Source organism: Callithrix jacchus, chromosome 3 (assembly GCF_049354715.1).
Source record: "Callithrix jacchus isolate 240 chromosome 3, calJac240_pri, whole genome shotgun sequence".
NCBI classification, from domain to species: domain Eukaryota; kingdom Metazoa; phylum Chordata; class Mammalia; order Primates; family Cebidae; genus Callithrix; species Callithrix jacchus.
The window spans coordinates 84,051,920-84,070,809 of NC_133504.1; the positions used below are offsets into that span (position 1 = coordinate 84,051,920).

At 36.2% G+C, this 18,890-nt stretch overlaps 1 protein-coding gene across 50 annotated transcripts in view; it reads right to left on the minus strand.

Moving 5' to 3' along the window:
• ANK2 (ankyrin 2) overlaps window positions 1–18,890 on the minus strand; it is a 589,059-nt gene that overhangs the window by 270,242 nt on the left and 299,927 nt on the right. For 15 of the 50 annotated variants that reach the window (XM_078366628.1, XM_078366624.1, XM_078366658.1 and 12 more), the window contains exon 1: window positions 57–465. The exons of the other annotated variants lie outside the window; for them this stretch is intronic. In XM_078366628.1, coding sequence (XP_078222754.1) covers window positions 57–185 — 129 coding nt within the window. In that variant the 5' untranslated portion in view covers window positions 186–465. Of the gene's footprint in view, window positions 1–56; window positions 466–18,890 lie in introns of those variants that run through there. 50 annotated transcript variants of the gene reach the window in all.

Sequence of the window (18,890 nt, forward strand, 5' to 3'; positions counted from 1 at the left end):
CTGATGGTTCTACACAGAGCTGCAGAGAGAGAGGGTTAAAAGGATGCTCCTCATACCTTTCTTTTTCGTTCCATACGTTCTCTGGGGATTTTCCGTTGTTTTTTTCTGTCTCTCTCAAGATTTTTTTCCTTTTCATCCAGATCAGCCTCTCGAACTTTTTTAATAGAAGCAGCAGCGTGAGCCATTTTGCAGAGGAAATCAGCAGAAGCAGAGCAGAGGATCAGTTTCCACTCCCCAGCAATCCAGGTGATTTTAGAGCTGTATGGAGATGTGATTTTCCCCACCAGAGCAATGGCTGGCAGCCAGAACACTCACAAGATAATCCACTCCGCCCCCGGGCTAGGTCATAATCTTGCTCCAGCCTCTGCAGCACCCACAATTGACTACAAGGAACTAAGGTCCCAAACCGAGACCTTCAGCAGCACACACCTGCACACATACAGGCATAGGTGTGCACCCACACTCAGAAATGGTCCCAGGGAAGGCGGAGCACTAGACTTCCAGCTTTTCAGCAGTTGGGTGGCTCCAAGTGCAGAGAAGCATCCTACTAGTTGAAAAAGCCATCCTTAGACACACATCACCAATTGGAACGGTCTTTGGGGACTCCTCCAGACAGTCTGTGTCTTCTAACTGGAGCCAGGAAGAGGCCACCTCTGTGAAACTGCTAGGGGGTGGGTAGCTTATTGCTGCTTCCAACCACACCTCTATGCAGGGTGAGAAGAAAATGGTGCAGTCTCGCTAAAGGACTCTGCTGCTGCTGCTGCTGCTGCTGCCGTGCTACTGCTGTTACTGCCGTTGCTACGGCTGCTCTGCTTTAGCACATGACATGAATTCCTGTCTTTTTCATCTCACAGTCCTTTCCTTCTCCAAGGTTCATTTAAAGTAAAGAATGGACGTTGCTGTTTTGAGAGAAGAGGAGCACAGTTGGAGTTACTTGCCACTACCGTGGCAATACAGGGGTGAGCAGGTCTGGGAAGGGCTGGGAGTAGCCGCGTCCTACTGTGCCATTTACAGATCCACGTGAGGCTGCATTAGGGAGCTGCATTAAGCAGAGAAAGGAGCTGTCAGTGAACACACAGTATAATCTGGGTTCAGTGAGGTTTTCCTGGGACAAAGAAGGGGGAGCTCAAAAGAGGGAGAGAAGGACAGGGAAAGAGGAAAGCCGGCACCACCCAAAGCCACTCTTCATCACCCGAAGAGGGCAGACAGGTACTCATTATTATCAAAGGCTTTTGTCACCTGCAAATTTACTTGAAAAGCAATGTGATGAAGTAAAGCAGGATTAGTATTCTTTCCTTCTTTTTCTTTTTTTTTTTTTTTCTGTACTCCACCTTGTATGTAAAAGCAGGATTAGTATTTCTGGATGTTCCTATATATACACCCAAAAGGGAGGCTCAGTGAAAGAGGAAAGAGGATACAAGCTGTTAACTCAACAAGACGAAGTTTTCTACAGTATTCCAATTACACATATTGCCAAAATTTTATCAAGGTCCAATAGGATGCCAAGGATGGCACTCACTTCTTAATTATTCACTCTTAGCTGGAGACAGAATCATACCACTATATTGCATATAGAGGATTATGGACATTCCTTCCCAACACACACAACTGTTGCATTTTAGGAGAAGGGTTTTCCCTACTGTAATCATTGATAGTAAAACAAAATAGTCTGAGTCTATATATATGCTATTGTTAGGAAAAGAGTAAATTACCATTAAAAGTGCTCTCCTAGAAAATGATGTTTTGTATTCTAACCCTTATGACATACTACTTCCATAAATGAAGACTGTAAAGTCTCATTTCTTGCACTATATACAGATAGTAAGAGAGCAACTCTTCTAGGGGGGAAATACTAATGTGGATGGTACATGTTATGTTTTATACAACATAATTTGCAATTTTTCCTTTTATCTAAACTGAGTCAGAAGCAGTAAGATTAATAAAATATCCCATAAGCAAGCAAAATGCATTCCACGGTAGTATAGAGAATCTAGCACTTAATCTGATTCAAAAGTCACTCAAATGAAACAATAGTCACCATGGCATAGATCAGCATTGGATTGTTGATATGTTGGTCAGTCAACTTACAGACAGTAGAGGAAGGGAGAAAAGGAAGCAGTTTTTATCACGTATGGGGAGCATTAGCTTTCTCTGATCTGAACAGCTGAAAATTCATGTTAAAAATTAATTAATTGAAACCAGCTTCATTTGTATCTAAGCCCTTCAAACTACCTCGTCTGAAAAGCCTTTTACATTTTTACATAGCAATACACATAGCCTTTCAGACTTTCTGGGAAGATAATGTGTGAATGTGGGGAGGATTCTTCTATCTGCTTGGCCAGGGGAGTCACTGCCTGCCACCTGACATAGCATACTTCAAACATTTTCTCCTCTGAAGCACTCTGGAGAATCAGCTGTTGTGGTGTCAAAGCAGTCATTAGGAAAGAAAGTGGTTCAGGAAAGCAGCAAGACTGGAGCACAGGGTGTTCTGAATGCCATCTGGCATTCTCTTTTCTTCTAAATACTTTTTAAAAAATGTTTGCAATAAGCAAGTCTTACTTGATTAATGGATGTCCATTTAGCTTAATAGCATGAGACCCAATGAAATGTGGCTGAGCCTCCTGCAATGTTTTCCCTGTTGCAAGGGTGACTCTGGTTTCTTCTGGCACAAGACTTTTTCACTGCCCTTTAAAACCTGCTTATATGCTATCAAAATATCCTCTACCCTTCTAGACATCTCATTAGGAGAGTGAAAAATCATAAGCACAGATAGAGAAGAAAGTGAGGAGTTCTTGTTATCAACAAAAACCTTTTATTTCATTGGCTTTTAATGAGCTTAATATAGACTTGTAAAATCAAACAGTTATCAACTTCATTATGTTGTTTTCTAATGCCAGGAAAATTACACATTTTTTAAACTTCCACTTAATAACTAAAAAAAAAATTGGGACACGGTTAACAGAGTCTTAGTCTCTAAGACTCTTTTACTTGTTATAAACAAGTATGACAGCTCTTTTTATCTTTGTCTCATAAAGTTAAGGCAATGAACCAGGTTTGAGTTCGTTAGATGTTAGATTGACATACACATTGCACAAAGCACTCTGATTGCCAAATCTTTAAGAATAATAATTCACTACTTGGATTACATTTTCTCATAATACCTTTAGGTGTGACACAGAGAAGCAAAGTCACCATGTTTTTATAGATAAGGACACTAGACAGCAAATAATTTTTTCCAGGTTTCTTTCCTTGGGATGGCTCACAAGGGCAGGAGGGCCAAGGTTCAGGGCTCTTAAATCAACCCACCTTGGAAAAGAAATCTACTCCAAAAGCCCTTATTGAGGGCTCTCAGTATTAAAATCACAAAATGGGAAATCCCAGACAATTAGTATAAATATTTGTAAATAAATAAACTGATCACAAGCCCGTTCTTAGCATGTGATTTTTTCCCCTTTTCCTTAATTAAGGAACAGACTGCTCCCATAGGAGATAGTAGCGCAAAATCCTTTCAGGAAAGCCAGACAGATTAAGCATTCCTACACAGCGATGACTTTGCCTCTTTATAATAACTTATTCACTAGTGAGCTGTTGAGAAATTCATGTTTCTAAAATCATTCCTTCTTGTAGACTTGTGTTGCACAAAGTTTCCTATGATTTCTACTTGAATGGAAAATAATCGGTATCAGTTCTCTGAGGAAAGAGAGTAGCACACACTCACCAGCTGACCTCTGCACAGACAAGGCACCAGGTTCCAATCCCAGGAGCTCACAGCCATTGAAATGATGCATGCACCACATTAAAAGGCTCTTCCCATCAAACCTCCAGCAGAGATATAATTCTGGCTGAGTTTTGAGCTTGTAACAAAAGCTGATTCCTTCCACAAAGCATTGCGACCATCAATGGGATAAGCCTGTTTCTGTCTTCAAAGGTAAGGAGCACACTGTCGTTCACATTTAAACTTGAGAGCCAGCATAGACTGCCCTTCAGAGAGGGCATATTTTATTTTAAAGACAGGAGATAAAATGGCCATTTGCTGTCCTCACTGTCCAGCTCTCCATTGATCAAATTCCAAAGAAAATCCTCTGCAGACATCAGGCATCAGTCAGGCAGCGTTCAATAACAACTGAGCTAGCCATATGCAACTTAATCTCCCCCTTCTCTTTCCCTAGCCCTGCCCAGGAGAAGCAGCTATGCAATTGAACAGCATATATTGTCACTCTACCACAAATGTGGTGTGGATGTTGAGCGGAAAGAGAAGCAGATGTACTACGAAGACAGTTAAAACATCACCTAATCAGGGGGGAGAAAAAAGAAAAAAGAATGTGCTCACTTGAGCTATGTTTAAACTATGTGCCAAGAGTTCATCATTATAATCAAGTTCATGGTATTAATCCATAGTTGAGGCTTCCCCTGTTTGGGGGGACTAATGAGTGATCAAGGTAAGGAAAAGCAAATTGAATGAGTGAGTCTAATGGCATATCACTCTCAATTTGTTTTACTTCAAACCAAACCCAAAAGCCAATTTGATAATGCAAAATTACTAAAGCAGAGCTTGCTCATAATATCCTACTTTCTTGTGATAAGAATGTTTCTACAAGGAGATGATTTGGTTAAAATGAGAATGCCCAAAGGGTATCTGCCTTCTACTCCTGCCTGAGGAAGGCAAGCAAGGACACTCCAGCTCCAAATCAAAACAGGCAGTTTTCATAGGCTGAGAAGGTGATGCAGAAGCAGTCTCAAGATGCCCCAAGTGTGTGCCTCTCAAGCTCATAATGCTTCTGGAGTTCCACAGAAAATTTCTAGCTAGTAGCAATGGCCAACAGACAAGGAATGAAAAGATACCTTCTGGATGCCCCTTGACATAAAGAAGATAGAGCTGCACAAAGGGTGGGTCATAAATAGTGGCCATTCTGTCACCACAGACCTCTCTTTATGATGAAAAAGGAAGTCTGGGGATTACAGGTAGCAGCCACACTGCAGTGAGCAGAGGAAGGGAAAAGTGCAGAGAAGAAAAAATTGAAAAAGCCACAGTTCAGAAGCAAAAGACATTTCATACACATCTGGTCTCCCCCTGTGTCCTTCCAGCCTCATTCAGTCATTCCCAAGTGGATAAAGATGAGTGTGCAATGAGTGTGCAACAGCCTAGCTTGTGAGTCTGCCCATGTAAACGGGCTGGATTTGCTAATGGTGAAAAACTCTTCTGATGAAAAATATCCCCTCACTAGAGCTTCCTAATCAAATTTATCTTCTGTGCTCTCTTTGACAGAAAGTAAGGAAATAAATTTATTCCAGAGTCAGAAAAGCCCCACGATGTTAAAGTCATTCTTTTAATTTACTATAATAGTATCTTAAACTGAAAGCCTAGGGATTAGTCTTAAAATTTGCCTTTAAACATATCCTTTGTTTAAAGTAAAGACTTTATCATTGTTCCCATCTTATTAGCACAAACAGCTTCTATTTATGGTTGTATCTTCTTATTAAATAAAGTTACTAAAAGCCTGCTATGAGCCAGTCATGAAGCACAAGGCATCTGGTTACAAAAATGACAAAACCCTTGTCCTCATGGACATGAAAGTCCAGCCATAGAAGCGATTCTTTTCAGCCTTCCTGGAACATCTCAGTCACTTTGTACAATCTGCAATGACTGCAATTACTAATATTCAGATCTTGATAGAAAGCTGCTTCAAAAATCTTCAAATGCTTAGTCCAAGTTTCAAACTGGTATCTATCCTCAAATGTCTTCTCAGGGCTGCTTTCTTCTCATAAAAGATGTTTTATTATATTGCTCATGTTTTTTCTTTCCAAAAAATATGCTGATTTTGAATAAGAAATCCTCATAGTCTATTAAAGGATTAAAACACTATAATTAATATCTAACTCCTCCAACGATTTATTGTTGTGGTTAAAACACATATAACTTCCACTTTTGGTTGGTAACAGCTTTTCATAAAAGCTTTGGGTATACTCTTAGCCCTTTTACTTTGGTCAAATACAAGCGCTGAATTGTGGTTGAAATATGAAAATTCAATCCCAACCCCATTAACCTGCAAGGTCAAGGAGGACATTTTGTATGCTTATTTATATTGTGCCTTTATCCATGAAGAAATTCAAATTTTTCTTTAAGAATTGTATTTTTTTCTCAGAAATTATATGTTAACAGCTTTAGCATCTCAAGAGAAACAATTTTATCAGTAAGTTTGATCAATGCTTGAAAGTTTTAAGTTTACATAATGTCAATTAGATGCATCATTTGGATAAATTGTTTGATAGAACATTTTAATTAGACTATTTGCAAAAGAAAGAGATTGATTTTTCTCGATTAGGACAAAACTATTTTTAATTGTTATTCTTTATGTGACTCTAAATGTAAGTCATGTGTGTCTTAAATTTTCACAAAATAATTTTGTATTTACATATAAATTAGTAATGCCTAAAAGCCTATAAATGTGATTTAAAATGACTGGACTATAATTCTATGCTTTTTGTAGGCCATGAAGTATAGCCTTTTAATTCAGTATTCTTGGCCAATAAATAACTAGAAAAAGCATTTTCTTATTTTTCAAAAATAAAAATAGAAAAATGGCAAAATGTCATCTTAGAGTATATCCAAATCAACTGTAGATCAAACATTTAGTCAATGATAAATGTGTCAGGTCTCCTGCTTTCCAACCCAAAGCCCTCATTGTTAAAAAATAAACACTTTAAGCAATTTCAACAGCCAATTCTATGGGTAGTAAAGTCCTGTACAGTGGATACTACAATAAATATATAATACTTATAAAACATGTTTCAATAACAACCGCTCAAAAAACAATCCTCCTGTGACTACATTGTTGGCACCAGAAAATTGAAGTGCTACCATTTGGTCACTTTTCACCTGGTGAAAATGATTATTGCATCCATGGGTACTTGGCAACTTTTATGAAGTTGTAAACATCTGGATTATTACTGCTTCTGGATGCTGTCATATTTAACTCTTTTTCCCCACCTCTGAAAAAGCTTCTGTGATATTTTCATTTCTTTACCAACAGACATAAGTATGCTTGCACCTGTTGTTTAGTTAACCTGAAAATAAAATCTGTTGCTAGGCATTCCTTGTTTCTTGCTTTAGGCATGTGATATGATTTGACACAGGGATTAATCTTAAAATTTCCCATTCAAATCTCATCTTGAATTGTAGCTCCCATAATCTCCATGTGTCATGGGAGGGACGGGGTGAGTTTCTCCCATGCCGTTCTCATGATAGTGAATAAGTCTCACAAGATCCCATGGTTATAAAGGGCAGTTCCCTTGTACACACTCTCTTGCCTGCCGCCAGGTAATAGGCACCTTTGCTCTTCCTTCGCCTTCCACCATGACTGTGAGGCCTCCCCAGCTATGTGGAACTGTGAGTCCATTAAATCTCCCTTTCCTTTGTAAATTATCCAGTCTCTGGCATATATTTATTAGCAGCATGAGAATGGACTAATCCAGCATGACCAGCACTTTTTCATTTTATACCTACTCGTGCAAACTCATATTCCATAAATATGAAAACCAAAGCATAAAATTAAATAAAATCATCTTTAGAAACCACATTTTGAGAGGGAAAGCATGTTTCAGCTTTTTTGTGTGTCATGATCTTTATCTCAATTCTAAATCAGATCAACAACCAAAACACTAAGCACCTGTATGAACAGCAAGTATTTCCAGCTAATAGGACCCAGGTATTCAGACAAACACTACTAAACAAACTAGAAATACTGGATAAAATATAAATAACTTCTTAAAAGCAACAAGTTGCTGGGATGATAACAAGGAATTGCTAGGCAAAACTGAAGGAAAATGGAATCACTGAAAGATAAACAAGCAGGGAAATTGATTTTGTTTCCTGAGTACATTTCCCTGCAAACTTGAGCTTTTATTTTGAAAACTTCCTAGGCAAGAGGGCAGATATCAAAGGCCAATATCTACACAAGGTGTACAGTCCAATAGGGAGCCCTCTCCACAGTCATCTGAGACCTCATAAAGCAATATTCTAAGGCGAAGAGCAGAATAATAAATAACCAGTCCTTCGGCAGATTTATAACCTGGGTTTTATTGCCTAGACTTACAACAAAACTCAAGCTTCAGACTTGGTTTAAAATGTTCCCCAAGTCACCTGTGACCACAAACCTAGCAGAAGTAAATATATCTCTTCTCTGAAGGAGTCACTTTTATTCTTAGCCTGATATTATCTGCTTAAATAATTTTCTAAGTATGGTGTCCAGGATACAATCAAAGACACGCAGGCATACAGCAGAAACAAGAGAAGAGAGAAACAGATCTATAAAGACTTCAATAATGGAGCTGTGAACAAGGCACTGTGAAACAAAAGGAATGGAGTATGAGGGAAGCAGTCCTGGTTCCCCAAAGTAGTATCACTTAGTTGGGAAGTTAAGCAAACTGAATTCTTAGAGTACAGATTTCTTTCATGGGTGTTTTTTGTTTTTCTCCTCTACCTCTCCATCAAGACATACTACTTTGCAAAAGAACAGATGATTATAAATGTTAGCAAATGAGAACCATAAGCATCAAATAAATGGCAGAAACAATATATACTATAGGACTGCAGAAAGCTATACTCTTTTCTTAATACGAAGCTTTGATAATGATGTAATAAATCTTAACAAAGAATTGCTACTTTAAACATTTGAGAATTCAAAAGCATCACCAAAATCTGATAAATAAGATGTAACTGAAATAATTTAAATAACATTGTTTTCACAAATTATAAGTTTTTTATGAAAACCAAACTTGGCAGTTCAGGTAGAAACTTTAGGCAATATTTAACCCAACTAACTTTGTAAAATAAAAACATGTGTAGAACTTTTTCTGTTTCAAGTCCTGTGACAGATGTAGCTTCAGTCCCATGTCTTCACAGAAAAGTAGCAAATTCTCTCTCCCCTAATTTCTTGAAAAACAGAGTAGCTCTCTCAATAAACCTTTACTTAAGAAAATGTTTCCATTTTCTCTATAAATGCTGACTGATGTCCCCCATACACTAAAAGCTCGTAGCTTACTAGCCATTCTATAATATGTGTACATTCTTCTCCCACTAGTAAAGTTATATGCTCATCAAGAGCCAAGTATGTTCATCCCAAATCTTTTGATCCCATTGAACTTGCTATTGCAGTTATATAATTTAAACAAATCTTATCCAATAAAAATATGAGTTCCAAAAATTGTTACTTTATGAAAATTAATATGAATGCTTTATAAGAATTGGATAAAGAGGAGTTTCTACAAATATTGCTATTGAATTATGGGTATGACTGAAACAAATCAAAAAGATTGGGGAGGAAGCTTCGAAAATATTTAGAAGTTCTACACCTAGATTGTTTTCCAAGTGTCTGTAATTACTGACTGCATTTAAGAGATAATAAACCAGAGAATATAGGTGAGACACCTACAAGTAGGTATTGTTTATTTTTAAAAAGACAAAGCTAAACCTCAAATTCTGGAAACTTCTTAAATAAAATATACCTAAATAAGAGGTCTTGATTCTATATCTGATCATTGGTAGAAGAATTTTTAACTTACATGTTTCAAGTTGAAATAAAATGTTTAAACTGTTCATATATCAGTTTTTACGATTCTCCACTTTAACCATCTTTTTTATTAACTGATCAAATAATGGTCTTGATAGTGTTATGGAATAAAGCTTCTTTGTGTGGTAGAGGGTTACAAGTTTGGGTTTTTGAATCCTAATTTGAGTTCTATGTTGGGCGCATTACTTCGTCTTTATGGGCTTCAGTCTCATTTTACATGAATGAAGATAACATCTACCTGACATAACCAAGCGAAATAACATATGTAAAACGTCTGGTAAGTGATCAATAAATGTTAACCACTATGATTATTGTTCTGAAACAAAACAAAACATTAATATAAAAGCATAAGAGAGTAAAAGTAGATTTACAAGACCAAAACATGATAGAAAGACTGGAAGGAAGATAGAATCACCCCCAAAGATAGTATGTGTCCAAAGAGACTGCTGACCACTTTGAATAGTCAGCATCATTAATAAGGTCACACTTTTTATGACTATTTGGTAATGATAATATCCAACACTGGCTGGGCACAGTGACTCATACCTGTAATCACAGCATTTTGGGAGGCCAAGGCAGGTGGATCACCTGAGATCCGGAGTTCAAGACCAGTGTGACAAACATGGCAAAACACTGTCTCTACTAAAAATACAAAAATTAGCTGGGCATGGTAGCATGTGCCTGTAATCCCAGCTATTCGGGAGGCTGAGGCAGGAGAGTTGCTTGAACCCAGGAAACTGAGGTTGCAGTGAACTGAGATTGTGCTACTGCACTCCAGCCTGGGTGACAGAGCAAAACTCTGTCTTAAAAAAAAAAAAAAAAAAAAAAAAAATCAAACGCACAACTTGGAACACTGTGGAATGAGTCTTCAAATCAGTGAGCATGTGTACATGAGAAAGTATTTATTAACCCTGATAGAAGGATAGCTATTTATAATCATTTTACTTAATAGGCTTCATTATCAAAAATTTAGACCAGGCCTTTATCAGAATAAAGGGATGCCTCACGAAAGCTTTGTTTCAAATGGAAAACCACAACAAAGAACAATCACCATTTGACATCAAGTATGCATAATTCTAAATGGAAGTCTCTGTAATAGGTTCTTTTAAAAATAGATTTATTACCAAAGCAGACTAATAAATCGTCAGGAGATGTACCTATTTCTCACTCCTATAATTGATCCTTAAAATCCAGTTTTAGTTAAGGGCAGAAACTGGCTGAGATACAGGAATAAAGTATAAGAGTACACAGTCAACCAATCTGTCAGTTTGGCACACCTATGAAACATTGTGAAGAAAATTTGTCAGAATAAGCATCTTTCTCATTCATTAGATTGGAGATGAAATGTCACCCTTCCCAGACAAAACAAAACAAAAACAAACGAGCAACACATACAACCACATGGTAGGAACTACAATTAGAATTGAAGACAAAATCCAGGAAGAGGAACTTTTGTAACTTGGGTATCATTTCACTTATACATTTTCCATGTGGTGTCAGCATAAGGATTACGAGTGAACCCAAAAAGAGCTGACTTTAAATGTGAAAGTGTAATTTGGAGTAAATCAGAGTGGAGGGTTTCAATTATTCTCCACACCTCGCTAGGCCTTCTGGAGAAGCAGCTTGGAGGCACTTCTCAAATCAAAGTAAAGAGTGTATCTTGCTTCCATACTGTAGAACTCTATCTTAGGAAAATAATCTGCAGCTTAAAACAATCTGAAAACTACTGAAATAAACCATGTAGATTTCTTTCTCATATGTGTTCACAGAAACTAATGGAGGTTGGTAGCCCTCTGCTGGAAGAAAGATATTAAATCCAGTTGCTCTAAAGTACTATTTGGAGAATTGAAAGTCTTCATTGGTTTAGAAGACTACTTTAACACTTTCTGCGTATATATTTTTGTTTAGTGTATATTTTTTCATTTTGTAGAAGAGGAAGAGAATGTTCTTTCTGTCAAGCTATACCATACAACAGTAAGCTAGAATACCTGAATACAAATTATAAATTTAAATGCTATATAATTTTGAGTAAAAATATGAATTAAAAGAAAGCTAGTAAAATTTGAGCATTAGCAAAATATTTATAAGTTATCAGTTGCATACTTCTCTGCCAAATCTCTAATGGGGTGAAGGATTTCTCTTAACCTCATTCTAGATTAAATCAAATATGTATAACCAATTTTTTTGTTTATGCAGTCTCACAGTGTACATTCAGTATACATTCAGTTAAATCTAGTCTTACACACATTTGAGTAATTCAATATGATCGGGTTTTTTGTTTAAGGTAAGAAAATTTCAAACATGATGGCAGAATTACCATAGACTATTCAACTTTTAAGTTGAATGTACAAACACAGTTTGTGAAGTGTGTGAGATCATAAAACAATACTCTAAGAAATTGTTTCACAAATGAACCTTCATGCTTACAGCATACCCAAATGGAAACCAATTTAATGTGTGTTTGATAGCAATAGTAAAATTAATGAGTCTTGAAATCGTATCTTATAATCTTGGATCAATTTTTGGTTAATTTTATTTCATATAGCTATTCTTTTCAAAATCCCATCTTTCTGCTGTAGCAATTAAAACTGTCTCTTACTTTCCTTCCACCTTCTCTTTTCTCTTGTTACATGTCTGGCCTCTGTCACTGCTGCTTCCTAAATCAACTGATACGGTTCCTATCCTCACCACTTGATACTGACTTCCAAATTTTTCTAAATGATTAAGCAATTCTTTTACAATTCTCCAAAATACAGAACCAATTTACTTCTGCATCTCAGTTCAGATAAGAAGGTTTAAACGTTGATGTCAAATTTTAATTCCAACCTAGGTTTATAATATGCCTAAGACTTCAGAAGAGCTATCTACTCATAAAACTTGCCTGTGACCAACTGCTCATAATTTTACTAAATCGACAAAATTCCTCCCCTCCTGAATATCTAATCAGCTTTGCCTGTCTGCTAGGGTACTCCTGTCATGCACATTAGTCTCCCAATCTGATTGGATTATCACCTATTTCCTGGAGCCATTTTCTAGGGTTACCCCAGTCATCAAGTGGGCTGAATTAAATTAATTCCTATTTCTGCTGCTTATTGTCCATAATTAGATACTTCCAGGTGGGGTCCCAAGATACTATACTATTACCTAAATTATGTTCTTTATTGTTACCCATTATTTCTTATGCCACTAATTTTAAATCCTATTCATTTCATTTGCTATATTTTTATGATCCTGTGTTCTTTTTCAGTTTTTCCACAATTATATGTGTTTTTGTTGTTGTTGTCTTTGTTATTGTTTTTTTGTCACCAAGGCTGGAGTGCAGTGCACAATCTTAGCTCACTGCAACCTCTGCCTCCTGGGTTCAAACAATTCTCGTGCCTCAGCCTCCAAGTAGCTGGCACTACAGATGTGTGCCACCACACCTAGCTAATGTTTTGTATTTTTAGTAGAGACAGGGTTTCATTATTGTGAGGCTGGTCTCAAACTTCTAACCTCAGGTGATCTGCCCACCTCAGCCTCCCAAAGTGCTGGGATTAAGGTGTGAGCCACTGTGCCCAGTCCTCCCAATTATACATGTTTTTCACAATTCCCTTTCCTTCTTCAAAACAACTATCTAGATTTATAAAGCTCTTTCTGTGATACGGTTTTTTAAAAGGTTTTATTTTATATAAAGACAACTGCTTTTCTTTTTCATCTCATTTCCCAGCCCAGACCTCCTACCATGTCTCCATCAAAATCTAAAAAGTAAAGAAAGAAAAGAGAAACCAACAACAGCAATCCCAGCATCTAACTTTTGAACAAAAGACAGTAGCATTTCACTTAAGGAACAGGAATATTAAGTGGGAGTTATATTCTTAGTTCACCACTGAAAAGAACAAAAAACTGGAGAATGATAATATGGACAAAGTAGATTTAGCATTCAACCTGTTCCTATTACTTATCAAACTCCAGGTTTCTGAGGCCCTTGGTATTTTTGTTTGTTTGTTTGTTTGTTTTTTGAGACGGAGTTTCACTCTTGTTACCCAGGCTGGAGTGCAATGGCGCGATCTCGGCTCACCGCAACCTCTGCCCCCAGGGTTCAGGCAATTCTCCTGCCTCAGCCACCGTGCCCAGCTAATCTTTCGTATCTTTAGTAGAGACGGGTTTAACCATGTTGACCAGGATGGTCTCGATCTCTTGACCTCGTGATCCACCCGCCTCGGCCTCCCAAAGTGCTGGGATTACAGGCGTGAGCCACTGCGCCCGGCCAACCCTTGGTATTTTTAAAAATACACCCTAAGTCAGAATTTTGTCTGCCTCCAGAGGGAAGGAATGAAAGGCATGAAGGAGAAAGGGGACAAAAATCACAGCTAATATTTTTTTATCCTAAAACCCAAATATCAGTATTTTATTATACATTGAAGCTTAAACCCCTTACTCTTGTTTTATATTTAAGTAAGTATTCCAGTGTATATATATATTCCATTTCCTGAAAAATGACTAATGGATATATTTAATATGTATACTCTATCAACTTTATATAGCTGACTTTTAAAACACTGACAATAAAAGCTTGTACTCCTAAATGTTGATGAAGCATTAAAGGCACAAATAATATTCAGCAATGCACTTCCAGAGATCTTACATGCTTCAAAAGTACCAACGCAGTATTTTAACTGGATTTTGATTAGTGCTAAGCAGAATTCTAAATTATTTTAGTCATTTAGTCATAAATTCATGATGATATATACTGGAGAGTCTTTTGACTACTTTCAAAAATTGCCATTCAAACATCACGGACTTTCTTTTTCTTTATTTCAAAATCATTTTCCATTTAAATCATCAGTCTTAGATAATACTATTTTTAAAACAGTTGATGTTTTTGTATCATGAAGGCTATCAAACCCAGTCAATTCCTGGCCATCTAAGCATCTGTTTCTTAGCATTTAATGCCAAGGCTTTTCTTATATGAATGTTATAAACAACAAAATTAGTGAAAGAAGATGAAAAGTTTCAAGTCATCATGACATAAGCCATATCATTAGTATTTGCATTCCACATTAAGGACAATTTCATTTTATGCTAAAGATTATAGCAAATTAAGTTGCAAAGAAAACTCTATTTATAATTTGATCACATCAGCAGTAGACAACACAGGATTACATTTATGTGAGCTTGATGAAACAGATAATATTTTAAAATAAAATATACTGATTTTCCTAAGTAAATGAAATACTCAGGCAAATACCAGGAGGAAAAGCAACTCTGTGAAGAATACACACAATTAAATACCATGTTGCATTAACTTTTGTCATGTTTTCTTTTCCCCACCTCCTCTCCTCGCTGTGTTATACTTGCTATTGGCCCAAAGTGAGGAGAATAGATGGATAGAGGAAAATAACTTGGGAAAGTGAAGAGGAACCGAAAATGAAGTTAATCCTGGAACAGAAGGGGAGAACAATAAAGAGGAGGATATCTAGAAATTCAGTTTCATCTATGTATGTGGTTAAGATACTAGGAAATATCTTACTAAATTACTAGTGACCTACATGTTGCCAGATCTCATAGAGATTTGACAGTCCTTATATTATCTGACTTTTTAACAACACTCCACAGTTGGCCATTCCTTCCTCTTTTGGAACTCCCTTTTCTTAGTTTTGTCACTCAACTTTTTCTTGTTCTTTTCAGTCTTTTTGGCTTTGTTTCAATCTTCTTTGAGGTGTCCTCCTTCTCTACCAAAACTCAGATTCAGAACTGTCCTGGGGCTTCCTCTCTTCTTAGCCTATACATTCTTCTCACCAGCAGCATCTGCTCTCATGATCGTAAATCTCGTATTTGCACTCAATTCAAAGTTTCTATCTCTCGTTCTAGCCTCTCTTCTGAGCTGCCCATTTGACACGTCTGCTTTGATGTCTTGCATCCTCTTTTTGGATTTTTCCCCCAAAATGTGTTTTTTCTCCAGGCTTCCCCATTAGTATCCAGACGAAAATCTGGGAGTTGTCCACATTCAATCTATTCCTGAGTCTTATAAATTTTTCCACCAAAACATATCTTCCGTGTATACTTTCTTTTCACCCACACAGCCACCAGCCAGCACTGCTGCTCACCAGGTCTGTAACCATAACATCCTATCAGCTCCCCTACTCTACTCCATCCCTCCACCATTCTTCTCAGTGCAACAGTGTCAAACTACTGAATTGATTCCACTTAGCCAATGCCCAAAAAATACCAATAAATTCCCACTATACTGAGGAACAATTCCAAAGCCTTCAGGAGCTGGACCCTCTTTGCTTCTCTTTCTTCAACATACAGCAATGACACTGACCTTCTTTCAGTCCCTACATCCAACAGGGTCTTTCGCACCTCAAGATTTGCATGTGTACTTCCATCTCTAACTAGAATGTTGGCTTCATTCTTGCATCTGACTCACCCTTCAAATCTCAACTTCAGTATAACTTGGTCATAGAAGCTTCCCTTAATACATTCCCAACTGAGGCCAAACTAGATCTCCTTGTAAAACTCTTATACAAGCCTGTGTCCTCTTTCATATCATCTATCACAACTTCTAGTCATATAGGCAATTGGGTTCTTATTTGTTACATTTTTTTCTCTCCATAGGGATATAAACTCCACTAAGATAAGTTTCTGGTATCAAAAAACATTAACCGACATGTTATATGAGCTCTGTAACTTTTTCTGGGATAGATGAATGAATGCATGGATGTATGAAAGAATGAAAAATTTGTTGTTGCCTAAGAACATTGGAAGGAATATTAATAATTACAAATGCTAAAGTTATATAGCTCTGGAGTCCAGCTAACACCACTAATGCCTAGAATTTCACACATCCCTTGGGATCCATAATGAATTTCCTAGAGAAATTAGGGATATTTCCTTCTCAGCTAGAAGAAATAATATCTCTGCAAAAAGTTATTCTGTATTTAGTCAAAGCATGATTTTTGGCACTGTATGGGGAAATATCAAATTCATTCATTTATGTAAAAAACTGTAAATATGATGCATTTATATATATACATTTGGAAAAAGATACATCAACATGTTATCAATAGTAATCTCTGTAATTTAGAAAATGTTTTTGCTGTTGATTTTGTTCTGTTTTTTAATTAATTAAGGTCTATAGTGTGCATCAGAATTTATTCCTTATGTTGTGAGTTCTATGAGTTTGGACAAAGACGTAGTGTCATGTATTTGTATTTGTCAGGATCATACAGTATTACAGAATCATACAGAATAGTTTCACCACCATAAAAATTCCCTGTGCTTCATCTATTCATCACTTCCCCTACTCCCTACAAAAATTCTGACAAACACTGATCTTTTTGCTATCTCTAAAGTTTTGCCTTTTCTAAACTGTTATATACTTGGAATCAAATGGTAGCCTTTTCAGGGTTGTTTCTTCACTTAGCAATATGCACTTACAGCTGCTCTATATTTTTTTGTGGCTTGATAGTTCATTTGTCCCTCAATAATATTCCATTGTAAACTGTAATACCACAGTTTATTTATCCATTCAGCTATTGAGGGATATCTTGATTGCATCTGATTTTTCACAATTCTGAAAAAGCTGCTGTAAACATTCAAGCACAGATTTCTGTGTGCACCTAAGTTTTCATCTCATTTGAGTAAACGCCTAGAAGAATGATCACTAGATTGTATGGTAAGACTGTGTTTAGCCTTGCTAAGACACTACCAAATTGATTCTCCAAGTGGCTGTGCCATTTTGCATTCTTAACAGCAATGAATGAGAGTCTCTGTTATTCCACATCTTCGCCAGCACTCAATATTGTCAGTGTTTTGGATTTAGTAATTCTAATAGGTGTGTAGTGTAAAACAACATCTTGTTTTAATTTGCAATTTTCTAATGAGATGGAATGTCCGGCATTGCTTCATAGGCTTCTTTTGCCATCTGTATATCTTCTTTGATAAGGGATCTGTTCAGATCACTTACATAGTTTAAATTTGATTGCTTGTTTTGTTATTGTTGAGTTTGAACAGTTCTTTGTATATTTTGGATATAATTTCTTTATCAGATATGTGATTTGCAAAGATATTTTTTCTCCTAGTCTGTGGCTTTCCATTCTTTTAACTGTGTCTTTTGCAAAACAGAAGTTTTACATTTTAAAAAAGCCCAACTTGTCAATTTTTGTTCTCTTGAATTAGCCTTTTGGTGCTATATCTAAAAACTCATCATCAAACCCAAGGTCACCTAGATTTTCTGCTATGTTATCTTCTAGAAGTTTTATAGTTTTACATTTTACATTTAACTTGAATTATTTTGAGTCACTTTTTGCTATAAGTGTAACATCTGCCTCTAGATTTGTTTTTTGTTGCAGGTGTGTATGCAGTTATTCCAGGACATTTGTTGAAAACACTATCAATCATTTCTCCATTGAATTGCCTTTTGTCTTTGTCAAAAATCAGTTCACTGTATTTGTGTGTATCTATTCTAAGCTCTCTTTTCTTTTCCATTGATCTATGTGTTTATTCTTTTACCAGTACCATACTGTCTTGATTACTACAGCTTTATATTGCCTTGAAGTTGGGTAGTGTCAGTCCTCTGTTATTTTTCTTCCATATGGTGTTTATTATTCTGAGTCTTTTGCCTATCCATTATAAACTTTAGAATCAGTTTGTCAATATTCACAAGACAACTTGCTGGGATTTTGATTGGGATTGTATTGAGTCTATAGATCAAGTTAAAAAAAGTAAAGTCTTAATAATATAGAGTCTTCCTATCTATGAACATGGAATATTTCTTAATTTAGTTGGATTATCTTTGGTTTATTTCATTATAGTTTTGTTAGAATTACAAAGTGTTTCATTTTTTTTTTTGGTGATAATGAAAATGGTATTGTGCTTTTAAATTCCAATTACTCATTGATGGTATATAGGAAATCAGTTGACTTTTGTATATTAACCTTATATCCTGCAATCCTACTATCATCAATGTTAGTTCCAAAAGGTCTTTGTTATTGTTGTTGCTGACCATTTGGGATTTTCTACATGGACAGAGAGTTTTATTTCTTTTTTCTTTATATATACATCTTTTATTTCATATATATATATATATATATATATATCTTTTTTATTTTATGTATCTATTTCCTCTTCTTCTTGTGTTATTATATTAGCTAAGCTTCCAGTGTGATGTAGAATATAAATAGTAAGATAAAACATTTTTGCTTGTTCCCAAACTTAGGGGAAAAACAGCTAGTTTCTCACCATTAAGTGTGATATTTGCTATAAGCCTTTTATAAATGTTATTTACCAAGTTAAGAAAGTTCCCCTCAATTCCTAATTTTCTAGTGATTCTTTTTATTT